Consider the following 21,221-nt stretch of genomic DNA (forward strand, 5'->3'; position numbering starts at 1 on the left):
ATCGCATGCATGTGTGGTTATGTGATAGTCCACTGGTCTTAACATTTGAGGACATTTTGACTTGATCCCAACAACCGACTGCTCATATTTTGGTTTACGCCCACACCTAATATAGTCTTTAGAAGCGAGGAAACTATGAGACTTTGCACGATTCAAAATGTGTCAAACCACTTTGTTTGAAAATCTTCCATTTTTGCTCTGTTTAGGTGTCATTTCAGTTGATTCCAATTAAACCATGTCCCATATGTTCCATCAGTGCCACTTTCCTAGACAGATGGCAGTATTTAAAACTTAAAAAAAAAAAACAACATATATCTGGTTCTATATGCCAGCTCTTTTTTAATTAACAACAAAAATATTTCAACCCTGATTAATTTGATGGCAGTCTTAGTTACTGTGGTGGCAAAAAGTGTGGTTTAATGCCTCCCTTGGCAGCAGTCGGTCCTCGAGAAGCTCCGTCGTCAGAAATACACAAAAGAGCAACTGGTGTTTAGTCCTCAATCAAACAAACACACACTGTTTCAATAAACAAATCTGCCTTTTCCCATCATGGCATGAGAAATTGATTTATTTTGATTTCACGCCACACTCAGCAAGCACATAACAGGGCACATTAAAGTTGGTTATCTTGCTGAGAAGTTGGAGGTGTGCAGCCTGTCACCTGCAGCTCTTTATCAACAGCACAGTTGTTGTTTGTTCTTGTTCCATTACTTTTACAGTGGTGAAAAATATCTTGTTTCCTATGGCATCTTCACAGAAAACGTCTAAGCTGTGGTTGTTTTTTCATATCTTTGATATGTTGAGGAGAACACATGGTAAGCTAACTGGACTCTAGCGCACCCAGGTTTTTCCAAATACAGGCTTTTCAAATTCCTGTGAAACCTAGTGTGTCTGAAAGCAGGAGCTTCTTGTGAGCAAAATAAGTTTTGCGTAGCAACAGGTTTCAAATAAGCGTTGCAATTTAACTAGGACACCAACACATTTTCAAGGGAGAAACAGAATCAGGTATTCTTAGTGTGATTTTTTTTTTTTTTTTTTGTTTGTGGTTTTCTATCTATCTAGCCTGTCTTTTAAAAAGTGGATACTTTTCATGCAGAAGTGGGAGAAAGCTCTGTCTCTTCAGCATCAGGTCATCTGTTGTTTCAAACATTTTTCAAACCGGCAGACCTTGATTTCTAAATGTGATCTTCCGAGAGAGATCAAACACTCTATTTCAGAATCGATATTGAGGAAATCTAATTTATCGGGGGGCATCCATTTTTCCATTTTCTAAAATAGTTCTGTCTTTGGTTTGTTCACTCAGTATTATGCTCAAGATCACATTGCTTCATTGAATGTATGGAAACATGTAATGAGTTTGATTAGCTGCGTGATTATGGCTAAAAATGATCTTTTAATTGTACCGTTGTATATAAATTTTCTAAATTAATCCGTTTTAATTAATCTTTGCAGAAAAATAAACCTTTATTTACCTGGCCTAAATCTTTTAGAAAGAAAATTTAAAAAAAAACATTTGACTCCATTCGTTGTACCTGCCTGTTGGAAGTAAATATAACTCACCAGCTGTGAGATCCCTCTCTATTTCCCCTGTTACATTTTGCATACAGTGCAGATTTTGCCACTTTAGAAAGATAATTGCTCGAGGGGATAACATATCTTTTGTGGAGTATGTTGACCATTTTCCTGACACCTTCGTTACTCACTGTGTTTATTGGTCTCATGTGTGGCCACATGGAATGTGATTGGTTGGTGTTCGTGAGGTGGATGGATATACTGATGTGCTGCACAGACTCACTTTCATGGATGTCTGAGTCTGCCTTGGTGCATTTATTACACTACAGTTTGTGATGTTTTTTAGGTGGTTTGATCAGTTAGTTGTGTTGCTTTGCAGGCACAGACACACAACTTTACAGCACTTTTTGTATATGGTTTGTTCTTTTATTAACATCACTTGCCCTAAATCCGAAGTTTTTCCAAACAATGAATCCGCTTCGAGGGACAAGCTCTTAGTCTTGTGCTGTGCCAGGCATTTAAATTTTGTTGTATCTCTGTCTTTTAATGTTTAATTTACTCGTCCAGACTAGTCCAGGATACTTCCGGCTGTGATGGGCACTGATGTTAGGAGTGCTTGATTTGCTTTTGGCTTTTTCTGCTGGTGGAGCAGAAACTCTCATGTTTGTTTAATTGTACCAAGCCAAAATCATGATCAAGATCAAGATTTGATTAGTTGTGCAGGGTGAAGTTTAATGTTTTTCCAACATTAAAGCTACTTTATATCATTTTAATAGATTTTTGTCTTTATAGGTTTTTTTGTATTTCTCTATTTAGCCAATGTGTGGACATTCAATAAAATTGTGTGGTTGCATCTGTTCACTTATATACTTGTTGCTTGGACACATAGCTAGAATCGTGGGCTGTGTCTCTGTGTGTCTTCAGCACGCAGCTACAGTGTAGCCACACATCTATGAAATGAATACTAGCTATAACCAGCAGTTTGTGAAGAAGTACCCTGTGTCACAGAGACACATCAGAACTTGCTATGTGAAGTCTTCCTTGTTTTTTTTCTTGTTGAGGATAAGATTTGAAGAGAGCAGGGATGTCTGTTGTAGTTCATTTTAAGTATTTGCATTTGCAGTGTCCTCAGAAAAATACCAAAGTGTGTTAGGCCAACAAAGCTGTGGGTGAGTTAGCAATTCTTCTTTTATTGCTCAGTAAAGTTCATTGCAGTATCTTTATTGCCATCTAGAGAGCCATTTGTTTTGAGTGTAGCAGATTCAGTTTGGGTCACAAGTGAACTGAAAGGCCCATTATTAAGGAATACTGCAGTTCATTGACAGATTATTTTTACCATTATAGCCTTTTCTCTCTTACTTATCAAAATGACTTCCAAAGCTGAAAAAATATTCTGTAAAGCTCTGTCGGAGATTGAGCGAATAAGCAACGCAGCACTGATCATACTAATCTTGGTTGGCAGAGTTGTTACACTTGTATATTTTCTAACTAGTTTTTATTTTTATTTCGTTTTGACCTTTTGTTTTTTTTTTAATACGGTTTAGTTTGAGTTAGTTCCCAGAGTGGATTTTCTTATTTAAGTTGACTTTTTTATGATTTGGAAATGTTTCGTTTTAGTTTAGTTTTTATAAGTTTCACTGTTAGTTTTTGTCTTTTTATTTATTATTGTATGGAGGATGTGACAGAGGCAATAGTTACGAAAATTAGTGCATATTTCACAATAACAACACATAACTTTATGAAAGCAGTTGACCGATCCAGAGTGTCAATAAACATGTGTATCCATCATATAGTTTATTTAGTATATAGTAATAAATTTATTTAAGTTCTAAAACAACTAAACTAAAACAAAATAATTTCACAAAGTTTTAATTTCTCGAATGCTTTCACATAATAACCTATGATAACCTTGACATGCAGGATTCAGTGTGCTAAGTTAATTCAACACACTATAAATTATTTAAAGGAACAACAACATCACTTTTGGAAACTGGTTTCCTCAAATGTTTCATATAATTCTTTTTTTTTTACTTTGAAATGTTCTTTACCTGTATTAGGAAAAAAGTTAACATTAATTGTCTAACTTTCAAAAAACAAAAATATCCAAAGCAGGCATCAGGGATAACATCTTTAGATATTTCCTTATATATTACGACCTGGTCTTTGTCTTTTTATTGATCTGAAGAAAGAGGAGGCGTAATCATGAGAATGATAAAGTGGTGTTTTCTCAGAGAGAACTTTTACTTTAATGACTCATGCAAACATTACACAGTTTACAAAAACTGTATGAAATAGATTCATAGTTCATTTACACACGTTGTCACTGCCTCAGACAAACAGAGCAACCACTTAATACTCTATAAAAGCAAACAACGGTTAAAATCTATAATCTTTATAAAATGTCATGTATATAGCTGACATTCACTAGTACAGCCCTCAACACGGAACATAATTAGAAACATTTATTGATTATTGATAGAGTACAGTGGCTGCATGGTAAGCAATGATCGAAGCCTGAGACTAAGTTTTGTGGAAGGACTCAGTGAGGACTGCTGTTGGCTCCAGAGCTGGGCAGATCTGAGGGGGGACTGAGAAAGATGGAGGAAGAGTAGGGCACATAATCAAGAACAAACAGGCATGTACACAGGGCATTTACTGTATAGGCGTACAGTCTGACGGGAGGTGTATGAAGTCCCTTTTAACCCGTTAACCTGGTAACTGCTTCTGAAGTTAAGATGAGTTATGTCCAACTGGTTAACCATACGTTATTATTCACACTTTAGCGCCATAACCTCTTTAAAAACTTTGTGACAAGTTGTATTGTTGGCTTAAGCAAGAGAGCGCTACATTAAATTTTGTTTTGCAACTTTTGGATAAAACAGTTTGTTTTGTTTTTTTAGTTACTGGGATCGTGGAAATCTTAAAGCATCGGAGAGTGCAGTACATTTTAAATTTAATTTGAAAACGTTGTTCAGGTTTGCGGTCAATGAGCTGTGGGAGAATGAATGTGGCAGCACAGAATTTTCATACACTGATGAAATGTTTTCTCTCTTTCTGGGGTTGCTGATTGTGTGTTCTCGAGTTAGAAACTACTATTGTTTCATTTCTTTTGAGGGTATTTCATTGTGTACACGCTTTTATTTGTCAGGTTTTGATTTACTATCTTTTGTTGTTATCTGCATGTCATTAGGAGCCTATGCACAGGGACTATGCATGAGAATGAGCTTTTAGCTATATTTGGTATAATGCATATATTCTGCATTTTCCCTGCTAAATAAATAAATAAAGCATTGCCTTTTTCTCAAAGACAATAGAGGATTTGGATAAGTTTTAGTAATCATTTCACAGTAGCAAACAAAAAGACTTTTACCCAAAAGGTAGATAAACAAACTTGGATAAAATATCTCTTCACAATCCGATGCAATAACCTGTCACCTGTCTAGGGCACAATGGTGCAGATTTGAATGTGACTGTAATTTGGGGGCCATTTAATTAGATGTATTCATTCTGATCAGAGTGTATTATTATGAAAAGACTAAAATAAGACAAAGGATCAACATAACTGGGCAGAAAGTAACATTTATTTTAGAAGGGGCTCAGAGAATAACAGCTGCTCTTTTGCTTAGAGATATAAACAGTATCATTTGGCTATCTGATCAAGATGCCACCTGAGTGTCTCCCTGTGGAGGCCCATCTCTGAGGAAACCTTTAGGCAGACTTAGTCGCTGCAGTATAAAATATCCCGTGGAGTGTGGGAATGCCTCGGGATACCCCAGGATTAGCTGTGGGGAAAACCGAAGATTAGAGCAATTCACATGTGAAATGTATTTCATACTTAATATTATGGTGATTGTGGAGACACGTCTATAGCTCTGAAGTGTCCATATAAGTGCAATTCTACAGCACTTATTCCATCATTGTTAAATAACAAAGTTGTGTTATACACGCCACTCCCCTGCATTTTAATTTTACTCCTTCTTTGACATTCCTCACTGGTGTTCTTTTGATATCAGTAATACGCTGATATCAAAAGAACAATTTAAAAATAAAAGTACTTTTACATTAAGGGCAGTTAACCCTTTAAAGCCGGTCGGAGCGGACACGCTCCATTTTGCGTAACTATTTTAAAATCCCGGTAGCTCTGCAACCACGTAAGCTAGCACAATAATATTTTTTGCATATGAAACAGGAGGAGTTGTACTTACATCTGATGCCATCAGCTTGTCCTCGGTCACAGTTTCCTTCCACATAAAGCTTTGCAAAAATTGCATAAAAAGCGCTTGCAGCAACAAAAACATAATATTCCAGAAACACGCTTTGCCGATCCGATCAGCTGTTCGTAACACTTCCTACGTCCATCAGCGTGAACTGTCGCATGTCCGCCATGACCTGGCCGAAACCGGAAGTGACGTCATTTTGCGGAAATGTAGTTTTTTACCATCAAGGCCTCATGAGCCTATACTGGTGTTTTTAAAAGTTATGTTTGACTTTATGACTTTCTGTGTTGTTTCTGGGATGCTTAGGACTCATATTGCACTGCTGGAAATAGTTTATTTTGATGCATATGCTGTTATTTTGCAAATTTGCATTATAATATTTATTTTCGTTTTTTCCTGCAGTATATGAAAATTGGTGTATTTCAAAAATAAAACTATGAAGACACTCAAAATAAGTTTTCTGGGGTGGGAAACTAGTTTGTGCAACTTTTTTGTATTTACAGTTTTGAGGGATAAGCCTCTTAAATTTCTCTAACTAGAAATATATGTTAAAAAAATCAAAAACGATTTTCAATTTTTTTGTAGTTTATTGCACTTTTTTTGCAATTTATGTAAGTACTATGCACTTAATGCATACATATTATTAAAATTTGGGCTATAATGGTTGTATTGATGTATAGCAACTTGAAATGCTCCCAAAAATGGCTCCACAGCATGTAAAAATATAATATAAGCTCTGGCGGACTTGGTTCTATGGTAGGTCTTAAAGGGTTAATTCCAGTGGGAAAGAGAAACGCAAAGCATAAATAAATATGACAAATTACTTAGAAATCAAGTAAAGGTGAGGTGAGTTTTATTATTTTCACTCTGCATTTACAACAGCTTCAAACAGAAATTAAAATGGGAAAATATAAGAAAGAAAATGCTATTATAACAGAGAAAATTCAGAATAAACACTTTATATTCGTGTATTGATGGATGTCCGAAATGTACACCATCCAGTGTATGTACCACTGAACGTAGGTCTTTGGAGGCATTTTGAATTACATTTCAAGTCCCTTATGAGTAATGATTGATATTTCTACATGCCACTTTTTGCACAATACTTAAGATAATCATAAAGAACGATGGAAACAATCTCACAAGTCAGTTAAAGTTGACCTGCGGGAGGATGACAGCGTGCAAAAAGCAGTAGTTTTGGAGGCAGGTAGAGTGACGAGGGTTTATAAGTGCCAAAGCATTGTAATGGGCTGTTGCCATCTGAGACAGCACATGTGTCTCTCTGGTGTAAAGTATATTTCTGAGCCCTGTTGCTCATAATCATAATAATAACAGCGAATCATTTGCATTGTTTCTCTGCAGCTCTCACTGTCTCAGCTGGCAGCTACTTCACGCTACCCGACCATCAGCCACTCCAGCTCGGCGTTGCCGTGGCAACAGTCGTTTCCTTCTCTGCTCCATCCTTCCCCATTGGCATCGGCCCACCAGCTGTCACATGTCGTAAGATTTCCACCCCCGTTCGCTCACACGCGCACCCACAGAAACGCACACATCCTTCACACACACACACACGCGCGCTGCAGAAAATACACAAACACTAGGTGAAAGTAAGTCATAGATACATTTACGAGGTGTACATTCAATCATAGCGAAGACGCACAATGTCGTACATTGTCCGCTTCTTCACTGGAGTACAAAGCCACACTCACCTTTACAGCACTCAGCTACCAGCTCATACCCATGTACCCATGGAGACACAAACACACACACATCCTCTAACCTGAACTCCAGCCCTGCACACTCTTTGTCTTTGGAGATGCTGGAGGTGCCGAAGCGGATTCTTTTCATCTTTAGAATCAAAAGAAACATTATTTTTTCACTTGGATGTTCAATTATTCTACAAAGACTGCTTTTTTTTAATAAGGTACTCACTGTTCTACGTCAAACTCATGTTTTGACTAATTAGGAAAAAATATGTTTAACCTACCCTGTCCAGTACTTCTTTTATTGGTGATTGGTAATTGGTAACGATTAGCTGTTTTCGTGTCTAAATCAACCCTCCATTTGAAATACAAATTCTGGCAATAAAAAGGTTTTTTTTAATGAATGCCTTTATATCAAACTCTCTTTGATTTAATCCCTATACTTTCCAGTGAACTAGCACGGAGATAATAATGAAAATTACATCAGAGAAAAAAACATATCCGACTGGCTCTAAATGCTAACAAGCTTTATGCATCTGAACGCAAGTCCTATCATTGCAGCCAGAGGATTCACTGCAGCGTAAATGAGGAAGCAAGCTATACTGTTCTGATTTGATTAACTCTGCTGAATAATTTCCTGAAATGATGCAGGGCTAACCTGTTCCCTGCAGTTGTAGGTGTTTGCTGCCGCGAATTGCCTGCCAGACTCATTTTGCCTTTGAAAGCTGCCTTGTCTTTGCTAAATTAGACTACGTTCACCCACAAATATGCATATATTTGGAAATATGCACATTAGAAGCATTGGAAGAATCTCATAGAATGGCGAGGAAATCATAATGCTGTAATCCTGGGATTAACCCTGAATCTTTTTCAGCTTATCGAAATCAGTTTTCACATCCTTATATATGCACATTTGCTCTTTGATGTAGAAAAAAACCCCACATAGCATATTGCCCTTGTTTGAGAAGTATAGGGATTTGTTTGGCTGCTTGTAAACAGTTTCAGTTTAGTCACATCCTGCAGCTGGGGATGGACCGTTTTCTCGAAATGCAGGAGGCACAGGGCATGTTTATTTCTACTTTTATGTTATTAGTGATAATCAACTTAAGCCTGTCACAAGTAGTCACAATATAAGCTTTGTTAATTGCAACTGGAGTGTTGTTGGTTATATCTGCTGTGAAGTTTCCAAAGTGCTCACTGTTAATACATCAAGTCTGCAATGCCACTGGGCTATAAGGGGACGAAATGCACACACTAATCGTTGCCATGGTTATAGCTCACACAGAGATCTTGACCCTGCCATCTTGATGACTCTGTTTTTTAAATCTTGTTTTGTTTTTCTTTCTGGAAAGGAATTCACATCGGCAATTATGGTGCCTAACTGCAAGGACATTTGAATATCATTAGTTATGTAATATTTTGTATTCTTTTTAACTTAACCCCATGTCTCCTGTCTTTCATATGAGGACAGAACTGGTGGCTAATGTAGTATCTAGTCCTCTAATGTACAGGTGACAGTAAAGCACTGTGGAAACACCATTGCAGATTTGTTCAAATTTAAGCGTGTTTGCTTGCCTCCCCTTTATTATCACATTAGATTGTAGGGGCTCGTTCAGTGCTGCCCTGGACTGTATACCTGCTTTCAGGTATACCCCTTTCAGCATAGCTGAGAAGTCCTGCGATATTGTAACTAGTCAACTACAGCTTTAATGGATTTCCTTCATATTTCATGCTCAAAATCTATATATCTTAAACCATGAATCATTCTGCAGAAATAAGCCAGGAACTAGGAATCAGACTTACTGGAAGGATCAAATATAATAAGAAAGACAACATGGCAGAAGGACACAATACAATTTCATTTTGAAAGACGGACTAGGTCGTGTTGTGAAATTGTCAGAATAACTTTATCCACTTTTCTATCTATCTAAAAGTAGGAACATCTTGTACTTACTGGGCTAAATTCCAAGAAATAAGCTTCATTTATACCCATGTTCTCTCATTCACACAAGTTGTAATGCTTTTTATTTCTTTCCATATATATATATCAAATCTAATGTCTGTTTCTGGCAACACAGGAGCATTTCCTTTTTTAGTACCGGTAATAGGTTAGCTTGGCACCTACAGTTGCACTGGTTGGCTTCCAACTGCATCACAGAATGTTTTACATTAAAGGAAAACTGAATGTTAAATTATTTCCGTTACTATGTGTGCATCAATCCCAAAACAATAGATGTAATAATTATTTATTATAATTATTGTTCTACAGTGTAGAAGAGTAGCACATACAGGGAGTGAGAAGCTTTATTACTATGAATTTTACTATGTTATGTTTTTACATAAGACATGCTGTATTATGTTCTTTCATAGTGTATATAACCTTTCTTTAAAGGTCACATTCTGCTAGCAGTTTGAAAATATTACCTTAAATGCAGGCAACTTGTTTAAGTGCCTGACTTTGGTTGCTTGGTTTGTACTTTCTAAATGCCAATACTGTAGAATCCACTGCTGGATTTCATATAGGGCAGAAAACACTGTCAACATTACTGTGTACTGTGTATTTCCTTGGTCTCCGCGCTGGCATTTCATTCTGTTCTGATACTGTAAGCAAGTTTCTGAGACTCCTTTTGCGTATATTGAGTAATTAAACTAGATTGCAGCGTTTATTGTTTAAACCTCCATTTGTCCTTGTAACCTTACACCCTGAACTCACCAGCCTATAAAAAGTGCTCGTATGTCATCACACTCCATAGGTTTTATGGTAGCAAGTTGAGATAAAGTATAACTCAATTACTCTGAGCCTTTTAAATGTGTTAAGACTTCTACATTATGCATTGAAATTCTCTTAGGTTATTATATTGCAGGTTGTTTGATCAGAGAATAACGGTGCATGTGTAGGGTATGTTGAATATACGTATATATAGTAGCATGACTTTGGTCGAGGTTATTACCAGCACGTTTGACGGAAAGCCCAATAATGCTCAGCCTCGCATGGTGTGTAATAGGCCAACTGAACCATGCACATGTATCAAAGACCAGGGGAAAAAAACAACTGCAAAATGACACCATTAGCACTTCTTAGCTAATTATCTTCGCTAATACCCCTCCAGCTGTGTGCCTGTCAATGACAATGAAGTGGGGATTAATGTTTGCCACAAAAAATGTAGAAATGTTGAACTGATCCACAGGCAATTAACTGTGCTGTTTCTTTTCATAAATATATTGTAAAGTCGAGTACTGTAAAGCAGCACAATGCAAACGTTGGTGATTAAAAATGCAAAATGCACTCTTAAAGCAAAATAATTTAACTTGTTATAGGCTGATTAAGTCATCTGTGCTTTTTCCTGAACTTACTGTCATTGGCCCTTCCAATGCTTCGGCAGCCTTAGCTTGACTATAACGCTGCCTATTGTGCATTAGCATTGACATATTTATCCTTTAAAATGCTTTTTATTTGCCCCATACTGTTTTCCTCTTGTATTCTTTATGGAAAAATGTAAATTTGGGTGCCATCTTGACAGATTTTTTTTTTTCTTGAAAAACACCAAAAATCACAATGAATTGACCCTGACTGCATTGTGCATTTATCCAGATTTTAATTTATCGTATCCATCTGGACAATTAGCAGCCAGTGTCGTTCAGTGATGCCCCAAACTATGACAATCAATAATCTACTAAATTAAAATGATGTTTCTTTATTACGGTGACTGTGAGCATTTTGACTCAGGACCACATAACCTGTCCTGTTCTATTAGAGCAAAACATTTTTGAAAAGTTCCCCTGAGAAATGCACAATTTACTCCTGTTTAAATAACATTTGCTAAAGCCCGCAGCGTCCAGCTGTCTTTGTTTCTGACACACTTTGAAAGAGTTGTGTGTCTGCGGTGTATATTGATGGACAAGGCTATTTATAGTCTTGTGACTCATAGATAAGCTTTGAGGATCAATGCAGACATCCAGTAAACCTAACCAGAGTAAGCTCTTTACGTCCTCCGTGACATATGGCTGCTGTTTTTTAAAGATATGCATTTCCACTGTAAGTGTGCGGTTGGAACTGCTTTTCAGAGTATTAGGCAATTTCCTGAATCAGTTTTAGCTAATCCACCACAAGCTTTCATCCTATTGCCTTGTAAATATAATCCAAGTCTCCATAATGCAGTATACATGCTTTCCATACATCAAGGTGACAATAATGTTTTGCAAAGCAAGTCCTCTTTTGATTCCTTTCTGTCCATAACCGTAATACAGTTCAGTCAATTCACGTTGCTGCACATGGCTTCACTGACACGTGTGTGTAATGTTGTTAAGGAACTGGCTGTGTGCCATTCTGTATAATACGTCTGAGTAAGTTATCGTGGTAAAAACAATAGCGTTGACGTAAAATCCTCATGTACTGCAGCCAGTGGTAATCTCATTTATTGGATTATGCATTAATCATTCCTTGCTTTGTTATTAATGATTTTTATTTCAGGCCTGCTCAGCTGTCAGCAACTTCGCCCACCTGGAGATGGACCTTCAGCAAAGAGGAGGTGATTCAGCTTCACTTCATGATGAGGGAGACCAACTTCAAGAGCTGCCCTTCACCCCTGTCCATGCCCCTGTCATTACTCTGGGGATGAATGTGCCCAGGTGAGCCCAGTCTGTTGTCTGCCTCAGACACGAGCAATGATGTGACCCAGAAAGAAAAGACTCTTTTTAAAAAAATAGTTATTGGACATCAACAATAACTTTTATAAAAGTTTGAAGATCCCAAATCTCTGCAATGTTCAGTTCAGTTTGCCCAAGGCCATTTTAAGGTAAAGATCTCATAATGTTATTGAGAGAAAACACAAGATTAATTCTCAAGAACTTAGCAACACTGAGGAGAAAAAAAAAACTCCTTTATTGGAGGAAACCTGTGAAACAAACTGCAATTGGAAAGGCAGCCATGTATCATGACAACTTAGGGGAAGGGGGACAGTGGAGAGAGCAAGAGAACCCAGAGAAATAAGAAATACTGACATCAGATCAGTGTATGAACTTAGATCATGATACTGAAGGTTGAGAGAGAGAAATACCAATGTAGAGAGGGTTTCTACTGCTAGGATCCTAATTGCTGAGGGTTCTAGCTCCCATTTTACTTTTGACAACTCTAGAAAACACACGTAAGCTAGCACCCTAAGAGTTTCTCTATTTGGATAATCTACTACTGTACTGTGAGCTCTGTAAGACTAGTTCATTAAGAGCTTGTGTGTGAGGAGAAGGATTTGAATTTACACATCAAAACACGCTTAAAACAAATGAAATGCCAAATGGCCATAAAATATTACCAGTGTCTTTTTTGTGTGTGTGTTTTATCAGCTAATGTTTTATTTTACTCCAAGAATATCCATCATGTTTTAGGATAGCCTTCCTAAAACATGATGGATATTCTCTTAAAAATGTAATATTGTGGCATATTTTTTCATGCTCTCTCCACTGTGCATCTGAATCATCATTACTCATGTTATTGTTAGTCATTTACACCGGTCTTTAATCCAGCATGTGGGACCACTCTGCTCTCTGCAACCCAAAGCTATCTGTGATCCTCTGTAAGGAGGATATGGAGGCTTTGTTGTTGGCGTCAGCTGTGCACCACAAATTGCAATAAAGGCCAGTTTTTATTTGTAAAACATTAAACAATGATAGATGCCTTTGAACTGCAGCACTGAAAAATGCATTAGCTGAAAACTAACTGGAATCGGGTGGCCACGATTAGTGTGTAAAAAGATGTTTTTAGTGGATTCCTGATTTGTCAAACAACCGTGTTTTCAGCTAACTGAAAAACACAATTTTCTCCCTTTCTTCTAGTTGTACTTTCAGTGATTTCCACCTCGCTACAGCTTCTGATTTGGCTAACCTCTCCATGTCAGCATGGGAGGGTGACTCATGTTTGACAGGAAACATTACTAAAGAAAGGCACTTCAAATATCCTTTCAACATGCTACTGTTTTATGAAGCCTGGTATCCTGCGTGAACTCTAGTACGGTCCTTTATTACCACAAAAGTTTGCTATCTTGCTATCTACAGAGGGATATTGATTGGCTCACTAATTGGCAACATGTTTGCACTGGGTAGGATAACACTTCTGCCAGTAAGTAGGAGAATTCAGGTCAGAGCCAATTTAAAGAAAAATGTTTTGTCAGCTTTTACATCCCACTTTGGGTAATGGTTTCAGCACTGTTTGTTAGTGTGAAATTCATTATTAAATCCAGCTGTAAGGGAGAGGTTTTGACTTTGATTTAGTTGAGCAGAATGCAATGAACTCAGCAGGCAATTTACGATCATAATGTCAGTGGAAATATAGCCAGGTCTTAGACAGGAAACCGAATGAGAGAGTGCATTCTGCAGATAATGGGCACACTAACTCCGAAACAAGGCATTGTACTAGTACAGAGAGTCAGTAAATAAGCAGCTGGCTCTGAAACTGTTTTCCGATCCCAGAGTTTGGATCCAGACACGATGCTGTTCAGTTCAGTGGGCTGAAACATCTCTGCCTTTTCACTCGGATCCAAAACATCTTTTTGACTGTTTTCAGTGTGGAATGACCCAGTTCTTTTGAGAAGAACAATGAAGTCTAAAGAAGTTTAATTGAAGTTGCCGTGCATATCTGATTGAGCCTCTTTTGAAATAAAAATGATGGCTTGAATATTAACTGGGGCTAAATTAAGATACAACTCTGAGCGATGGGGGAGAGAAGGAAAGCATGAAATTGACACAGCTGCAGAGGAAAAGCCCAGTCGACTGTCTTCTTCACTGATGTTACCTTAATTAGTTTGATCAGGGCTTCGTTCTTTCACAAATGTGACACTGTGGGCTCAACATGGACACAGGCAGCATTACTGTTATGAGAAGCCCAAACATTATTGTTCATTTTTCTATGCCGGCACTTTAGTCAGCCATCTGTGCACGGTGTTATCAGACCCAGAATGTTTGGTGTCAGCACTGAGAGTATAAGTTATAAATGTTACCGTAGTTGTGGGAAAACAGGTGGCCACTATGATTAGAGATAACTGCCAATTATGCAAGAAAATCCTTTGGGAGTGCTTTGGCACCCGTTCTCGCTCCCCTGTTAGTATTGTTGTGGTACCGCTGCTTGACGCATATTGCTGACATCCTTATGCTGCCTAATCATCATTTCCCCACATTTTTCTTAAGTCCAGCCGGATATTGAAATTCAGGTTCAGTTTAATTGGATGAAGTCACTAAATTGAAGTTATTGCCCAAAAGATAAACATCTTGAGTCGAGATGGAACTGATCCAAGGCAAGCAAAGCTAGGTCAAAAAATGATAAAAACAGCATTGTATTCCGCTCCACAGATCCAGACATTTTTTTTCCACCTCATTTACAACCGCAAATCACCCAAGTGAAGCCAGTGCAGTGGGGACTAAACGCATTACCTCCTGCTGCTCGTAAAGCATCAAGAACGCTGAAGTCTTTTCTGCTTGGCGAATGATTGATGTGTGCTGAATTTTTCCTCTAATTTAACTCTAGTTCCTGCTCAGTCAGCTCCAGAAGCTCATTGGCCTACCTCTTCTCGGCTGGTTTCCCTGACATCGTGGACACTAGTGGACAGGTGGCTGATGTCCTGGATCCCACAGAACCCCTACCCTTTGATCCCAATCGAGAAGAGAATGACCTGCAGGGAAACTTGCTGGTGTTCCAGTTTCTGGCATTTACTAGGTGAGGCCGGCAGTACTGTGTCACATGTGGTTGAGGTGTTACTACTGTATAGCATAGCTTAATTGCTGTTGTCTTTGTTGCTGTTAACGATTTGGCTTTAACACCATGACAGATTGCAAATTAGTTACTTTTTTGCTTCCAGAAATGGCAGATTTGTTGTATTCTAAGTGAAACAGAGCAGCCATTGATTCGACAACCTTGCCAATATCTTTCTGTACACTGAGCCACTATCTGTGTAGAGATTTGGAGACTGATTGACGGCCAAGGGCGGCTCCTCCCCGCCTCAAGGGTTATCTATTTTTCAAGATTTCAATGCGTTTAAACCAGGCATAAGGTCCTGCCACCCTCTACATACATGTCGAGCACATACCCCTACACAGTATGCACACATACACTCATGGTTGCAGAAAAGCACATTTCCTGTCAGCACAGGCTGAATTGTACCCCTGTCAGCGTCCCATCACAAAAACCCTGGAGCTGGCATCAACTCTGACAGGGGCTGACAGTGGAGCGGGGTTGGGAGGGGGGTGGGGAATGACGACTGCCGAACGATAGGTACAAAACACACAGATTTTTGTGTCTCTCTATCTTGTCATCAGCGCTGTTGGCATTGCTTACATTTGTCTTGTTCATCATGGACTCACCATCATGGTGCCATGACCACCCATGCATCAACCTTTACACTCTCTAACCTCTTGCTGTTTTGAGATGCATAATCAGCGCTTTGTGTGTGACTAGATTAAAAGACTCTGCTTTTGATTATAATTAATTACACTGTCTGAAAGTGCACCATCTTTGCCTGTCACAGCTGCATGTCTGCTCAGTTTTAACAAATGATAGCAAAATCCTACCAATGGTGCAACACTATATTTTACATTGTGCACGAATCAGTGGAGTCGTGTAACAAAGTCCCTGGAAACTCTCAACCATTTAAAAAAACATTAAGAAGGATTTTATTTAAAATCTGGCACCTTTTGATCCTTTTTGGATCAATATTGGAAAATCCAATGTGAAATCTGCCTGCGTGTGGGTCTAAAGTGTCCTTGATAAATCATTAAGTAACACGATTCTTTGTGATGGCAAAGAGGAGGAAAGAAGTGGCAGGAAAAAGGGTAAAGAGCGACAAGCACTTGAAATCTTGTTACCAAAGAGGTATTGAAAAATTTAATAGGGCTGCAATCTTCTACTTTTCGCCTCTTCTTCATTTCATTTTATCAGTAACTTTATTAGTATTTAAAATTTCAGAAAAACATGTCTCTGAGGCAAAGTCTGCAGATTTTTTAAGGTAATGACAGTGTGTGCTTTGTAAATAAGTCTCTATAGAGTAACTTTTCTATGAAAAGTTGCTGCTACAGTAAAAATAAAGGGAAATATATTCCAGAGTAAATTAAGAAAAGATGAAAAAATATATACAACTTTATTTAAAGGAAAAAAAAAAATTGTTTAGGCAGGAGGTTAATACTTAAACCTTCATCACAGTACCTGATATACCTAAAACCATGACAGATGTCATTGTGAGTTTTTATCAAATAAATCAGGTGCTGATTTCCAGAGTTGAACTTGTATTTGGTAGCACTTCACTTTTCAAAGGTTCAAAGAGATACTGAAACAAGTCTAGGAGGCATCATTAGGCTGAAAAACCAAAAATGCATCAGAGAGATAGCAGTAATGTCAGGAGTGGCCAAATTAAAAGTCTGGTACATTTGTAAAGGGAGGGATGCATTGGCCAACTCAGCAACAGTGAAAAGACTAGAAGACCGTGGAAAATGGTCAAAGTGAAAGATGACAGAAGTTGTTATGAAAAACCTTTCACAATATCTACCCAAGCCAGCAACACTCTTGAGGAGGCAGGTGTATCACTGTCAAGCTCAAGAGACACCATCATGAATGGAAATACAGAGTGTTAACAACAACATGCAAACCACTGGTTACACACAAGACCAAGAAGGCCAAATTAGCTGTACCAGAATGATGGGAAGAGAAACGTATAGAGAAGGAAAGGAACAACTCGTGATCTGAAGCCTACCTCATCATCTGTCAAACATGGTGGAGGCAATGTTCTGACAAGGCCATGTATTGCTGTCAGTGGAACTGGTCCACTAGTGTTTGACGATGTGAATGCTGATAGAAGTAGCAGGTTGAATTGTGAAGTGTACAGGACTATACTCTCTGCTCACATTCTGTCAAACGCTGTAAAACTGATAGGGCAGCTCTACACACCGTGTACAGATAATGACCAAATCATACTGTAAAAGCAACTCAAGAGTTTCTGAAGGGACAAAAGTTGGACATTCTTCAGTGGCCAAGATAGTCGCCTGGTCTCAACCCAACAGAGAATCCAAAAGAGACACAGAGACTGACAAACCAGTAGCAACTGAAGGTGACTGCAGTAAATGCATCACAGAGAATCTCAAAAGAGAAAACACAGGCATCTGGTGATGTCCACGGGTTCTAGACATCAGAGAGTCATTGACTGCAAATTATTTTCATCAAAGTATTAAAATCAGTCCTTGCATTTAAAACGATTTTAGTTTATTCAGATACTTTTGAGCCTCTGAAAGTGGGAAGCTGTATAAAAATGAAGGTAATACAGCTGAAGCTCCGCACTTAAATCACGTCTTGATTGTTTTATCTAAAGTCCTCTGTGGTCATGTACAGAGACAAAACTACAAATACTCGTGGACCTAAATGTAAAAGCCGACAGATAAATCACTCTTTGTGCTAGCAATTGGGAAGGAAGGTTATAGTCAGCCCTTGTTTTATTGCAAATTATACACCATGGGTGCAAGCTGAAACACTATCACATTATCAGTTGGATAGTACAAGAAAACATATAAATGTCTGAGTGTATAAATTTACTTAAGTGTTTATGTTGTGATGCTATGAAAGCCTGTTCAGTCCCTCTGGATCTTTTTCATCACCATCTTAGGGCAGCCTGAAGTGGAAACTAAAGCCTCAAACTGGAACATAAATTTTGAATCTCTGTTGGTCGTTGTAGAGTGAGGTAAGGCTGAGTTACCTCAAAATTATGACAAACAGGTATGGCAGACTGGGCTTCCGCCAGCGGCAGCAGTACCATTTAGACAGGCAGGGAGCCTGTGAATAGGCAGTGTAATTTCCACCTCTCACCCGGGCGCCATAATTATCAATCTTGTCTGTTTACTGAATGAATATTAATGCTGGCTCCTCTTTGAAGATGGAGCATGGCATCGTCTTTAACAGTGGAACACCAGAGCTTGTGATTGACTGGGAGGTCATACGCCGCTCTTATTAGTTTCCACTTTGAAATCTACGGCTTCGGCAGTCTGTGGTCATGAGGGGGCCCTCACAGCACTCCCTGCTTGTTTTTAAAATGCTTTTTCTTTTTCCTCAATACTCATTGACTGGTTGATAATTTATTCATCATATGGAAGCAAGAAGCTCATCCTGAAACTTGCTCTGTTTTAAATGTGCTTGGCGCTGAAATCGGGTGCTTGCAGGCTCACAGGGACTTTATGTGGGCTAACTGCAGTTTCAAGTGTGGGATTAGAAATGCGTATGTGTGCATGAAATCACACTCAGAGGGTGGCGTTTGTGTGAAAAGCAGTACACAGCACACAAGGAGGAGGTTCTCATAGCCCCAAAGATTACTTTTTCTAAACAGGAGTCCCAGTAAACAAACACAAAAAAAGTATTCTATTTGTGGCAATAGATAACCTAGATATTTATATATATTTATACACTTTTCTCTCGTCCACAGATCTCATAACACGTTCTCTTGCTGCGTTTCATTTTTTAAAAATGAATTGTGAATTTGTACCCACTTAGTCAGCAGTCCAGTTTTCTTAGCAACTTTAAAGTTAAGCTCTTATCCTCTTTTTGGTTTTGAAGTTTTCACTTTTAAGCAGCTACAAAGTTAAACGACTCCTATAAGATGTGCAGAATATTCATTTTTTTAAACATTTGAAAAGATTCTGGGGAAAAAATTTATTTTCTAAATATAACAGATTTCGATTTCTTTGTATGCTAATTTATTTACACTGTATTCTTATACGGTCATTATCATTGTAATCATTATTTTTACATAATAACAATCATCTCCTGCTGTCTTTTCACAGAATAGCAGCACCGGGTGTTGGTCCCGATTGGCCTGAAAACATCTACTTCACCTTCCAGTTCTATCGCTTTCCACCAGTCACATCACAGCGGCTCAAGTTGCTGACTGGTGACAAGGTTCAGCACAAAGCTAGCAATCCACTTCCCTGTGTCCTCGCCTCCATTAACAAAGATGGCACAGTTAACACTGGTAAGAATTCGCAGCTTAAAAAAAAATATTGTTCATTCCATTTTTTTTTAAATATTATATAATGGTTATGTGTTGCCTTTGTGTCCCCTAAGCGATAGATTTATCAGAAGATAACTGCATATTGCATGCTTTAGAAAATCGCCACACTTGTGTGTGAGACTCTGCCGTTGATTACAAAAAGTGTACGAGGCGTATATCTATTCCAGATTCAGAGTTTATGCCAGGCTGAGATTCATTGTACTGCTCTCCAGGTTAACATTGTACAATCACTTCCTACAAACTGCAATCATTCCATGATGCTCCATGATGTTCTCTGATGCTGAGGCACTTCTCTTTCAATCAGCCAAGCGGGCGCTGATTGATGTCAGGTCTATTCATGTAGCAACTAATGAAATGGAAGAGATATTACAGCTTCTGACAGAGCGTGATATTGAGCGCACAAACAACACCCCCCCACCCCATTCCTACGCCCACCCGTATTCTCTATTCCCCAGACACACACTTCAGTCTAACTCTGTCAATATTTCTCCGACTGTCTCTGCATCTCTCTCAGCCTATAGCATCCGGAATGCACTTCCACAAAGCCGTGCTACATCAAGACAAATCCTTCCAGATATTGTATTGCTGGGAGCCTTTTCACCTATTTCCAGACAGCTGTTGAACTACTAAAGCTTTCCTTTCTTATTTGAAGAATAAAACGCTTAGCTTATCACCACCGGCGGTTAGTCCATTCACAGCTTGTTTCCACAAATGTCAAAATCTGCCTCATGTGCCTGCATGCTTTACTTGCAGAACCACAAAAACTGTTTACGTACAATTAAAAGTTTTCCCTTTCTGTGATGATGTAATTTCAGTTGGCTAGCTCAGATAGCAGATTATAATTTAGGGTATCATTAGCTAAAAGACTAACGCAAGCTGAGCACACAATGACCCAAATGAACTGGATATTTTTTTTTGTATTGGGTTAAATTGGTGATTCTGTTCAATATTAATGGAATTTTGAACATATTTAATGTCACTACAAGAGAATTTGTGTATCTAAAGTAATATAAGCTAAACAGAGAGTGCGAGGGAGGTGAATCTGAAAGGAAAGCTTGATTTACTAAACCCTGGGGTTTTGTTTCTATAGCCTTACTTAGTCTGCTTTGTTACTGCTGCCATCAAGTGAACCTAACGAGAGGGTATTTTTCTTTCCTCTTTGTGGATTCATTCCACTTGATTTCATCCTGTGCATCTTATGATCCAACTGATTTAAAGCAATCTTTTTTTTTAAGAAACATTTGATATGCTGCTCATTTTACTGCCAAAGGATATAGTTAGTACTGTTTTATTCCTAAAAATGAATCTAATGACTAAGGTGTAAGACACAGTTTTCACAGGAGCTTCACAGGATAATTGGTGGTAAAGTTAAAATGAGAGTGGAATGTTGCTTTCTATCTGCTGGGAGACACAATCTCCATAAATTTGTTTTACTGTGTCAGTCTTATATTTCCGGCTTGTTTTGTGCTGCCACAGTAATAATTCTGTAGTAATTTTCTCCAGTCTAGGTGATACTGTAACATTTAAAGCTTGAGCTTTTGTAAGGAATCTCAGTTTACTGCAGTAATGAATAGTTGCAGACCTTCAGCAGCGTAACTACTCTTTCTCCTTCAAAAGCATTGATACAGTGGGTCAGTGACATCTTGTTGCATAAGATTGTTTCAACTTAATTCAGTGTATTTCAGTAGCTCTATTATTATTGAAACTCTTCTGTAAAGCATGATTGAGTCGATTGGAAAAAAAAGTTCCTATTTTATTCTCAT

The 21,221-nt window shown here is 38.3% G+C and overlaps 1 protein-coding gene across 5 annotated transcripts in view; it reads left to right on the forward strand.

The window, feature by feature from the left end:
• The window catches only part of nphp4 (nephronophthisis 4), a 172,050-nt gene that overhangs the window by 98,310 nt on the left and 52,519 nt on the right, over positions 1–21,221 (forward strand). For all 5 annotated transcript variants that reach the window (XM_040048010.1, XM_040048011.1, XM_040048009.1 and 2 more), the window contains 4 exons: positions 7,092–7,229; positions 11,904–12,061; positions 14,946–15,134; positions 19,232–19,419. In XM_040048010.1, the coding sequence (XP_039903944.1) occupies positions 7,092–7,229; positions 11,904–12,061; positions 14,946–15,134; positions 19,232–19,419 (673 nt within the window). The remainder of the gene's footprint in view (positions 1–7,091; positions 7,230–11,903; positions 12,062–14,945; positions 15,135–19,231; positions 19,420–21,221) is intronic.

The sequence above is a fragment of the Simochromis diagramma genome, unplaced genomic scaffold (genome assembly GCF_900408965.1).
Source record: "Simochromis diagramma unplaced genomic scaffold, fSimDia1.1 OVJJ01000387.1, whole genome shotgun sequence".
NCBI lineage: Eukaryota > Metazoa > Chordata > Actinopteri > Cichliformes > Cichlidae > Simochromis > Simochromis diagramma.